The sequence below is a fragment of the Myotis lucifugus genome, unplaced genomic scaffold (assembly GCF_000147115.1).
Source record: "Myotis lucifugus unplaced genomic scaffold, Myoluc2.0 scaffold_26, whole genome shotgun sequence".
Classification (NCBI taxonomy): domain Eukaryota; kingdom Metazoa; phylum Chordata; class Mammalia; order Chiroptera; family Vespertilionidae; genus Myotis; species Myotis lucifugus.
This window is the reverse complement of record NW_005871074.1, coordinates 7,883,290-7,884,313: the sequence shown is the minus strand read 5'-3', so window position 1 is coordinate 7,884,313 and position 1,024 is coordinate 7,883,290. Positions and strand designations below refer to the sequence as shown.

The window sequence follows — 1,024 nt, the reverse complement described above, 5'->3', positions numbered from 1 at the left end:
TGGTGGTGTGTGTACACTCACGGGGTGGTGTCGCTCCCTAATGGTGCACCTGCCCTCCTTGACCTCCCAGGCTGACTTTCACACGGCCCCGCCTTCGCCTCCTGCATAGTCTGAAAAGCAGCACCTTGTCACCTCCAATGGGTCCTGGTCACCTGGCATATCTAGGCTGCCTCCCCAGTTAGCCAAAAACTGGGTGGGGAGAGGCCCTAGAAGCTAGGCACAGGCCGGCTTCAGAGGAGGGCGGTGAGGGAACACTGTTCCCAAGCCCCCATCTGTGTTTGCCAAGTAGGGCTGACACCACCAGAGAGGCGGGTGGGCAAGATGGGGGCACCTTAGGAAGAGCCCACCTGGGCTTGCTGGCCCGCCCAGTACCCACCAATCCAGACAGGACCTTCCCTACCCTGGATGGCACAGACTGGCCTGGGCTGGGACAGAGTGTCCTGCCGGTGGCCCCGGGATTGCCTGTCGCTACCCCAGAGGCACGGCCCTCCTAGCCGCGCGGGCGCCCGCTGTCCTTAGCTTCAGGACGGAGGCTAGTGAGCCCGGCCAGCCCTCTGCACTTCACCGATCGGCGTCCTCAGGGGCCCGCGCAGCCAGGAAAACCAGTCCGGGCGGCCAGCCTGCCCTAAAGTGCCACCCGCCCACCTAGACGGTGGTCTCGCTCTTCCAGAGGCCGGTCTTCATGCAGCCGCCTCCCGCCGCCTCGGCGCCCGCCAGGGTGATGTCCTCGTACTTGCCGCCCTTGGGGGCGCCGTTCAGGCTGGCCGTGTTGAGCGGGTAGGAGCGGCGCTGGCTCTCCTTCTCCAGCGCGCCCTTGAGGTTGTCGCGGCTGGCGCTGCGGCGCTGGCCCGGCCGGCCCGCCTCCGGGGGCGGCGCGGCGCTCGTGTCGCTGCCCTCGGACGGCGTGAGCGCGGGCTCGCCCTCCGGCGGGAGCCCGGCGCCCGGGCTGTGGCGGCTGCTGCCCGGGTGGCTGTCGGACGGGCTGTTGTGCAGGCTGCCGCTCTCGCTGGACAGCAGCTCGGGC

At 68.8% G+C, this 1,024-nt stretch overlaps 1 protein-coding gene across 1 annotated transcript in view; it reads right to left on the bottom strand.

Moving 5' to 3' along the window:
• Positions 1 to 6: 6 nt before the first annotated feature.
• The window catches only part of ADGRA2 (adhesion G protein-coupled receptor A2), a 28,681-nt gene continuing 27,663 nt past the window's right edge, over positions 7 to 1,024 (bottom strand). The window contains 1 exon segment of the mRNA XM_023751822.1: positions 7 to 1,024. This exon segment is cut by the window's right edge and continues 229 nt beyond it. Within this exon segment, the coding sequence (XP_023607590.1) occupies positions 646 to 1,024 (379 nt within the window). The 3' untranslated portion in view covers positions 7 to 645.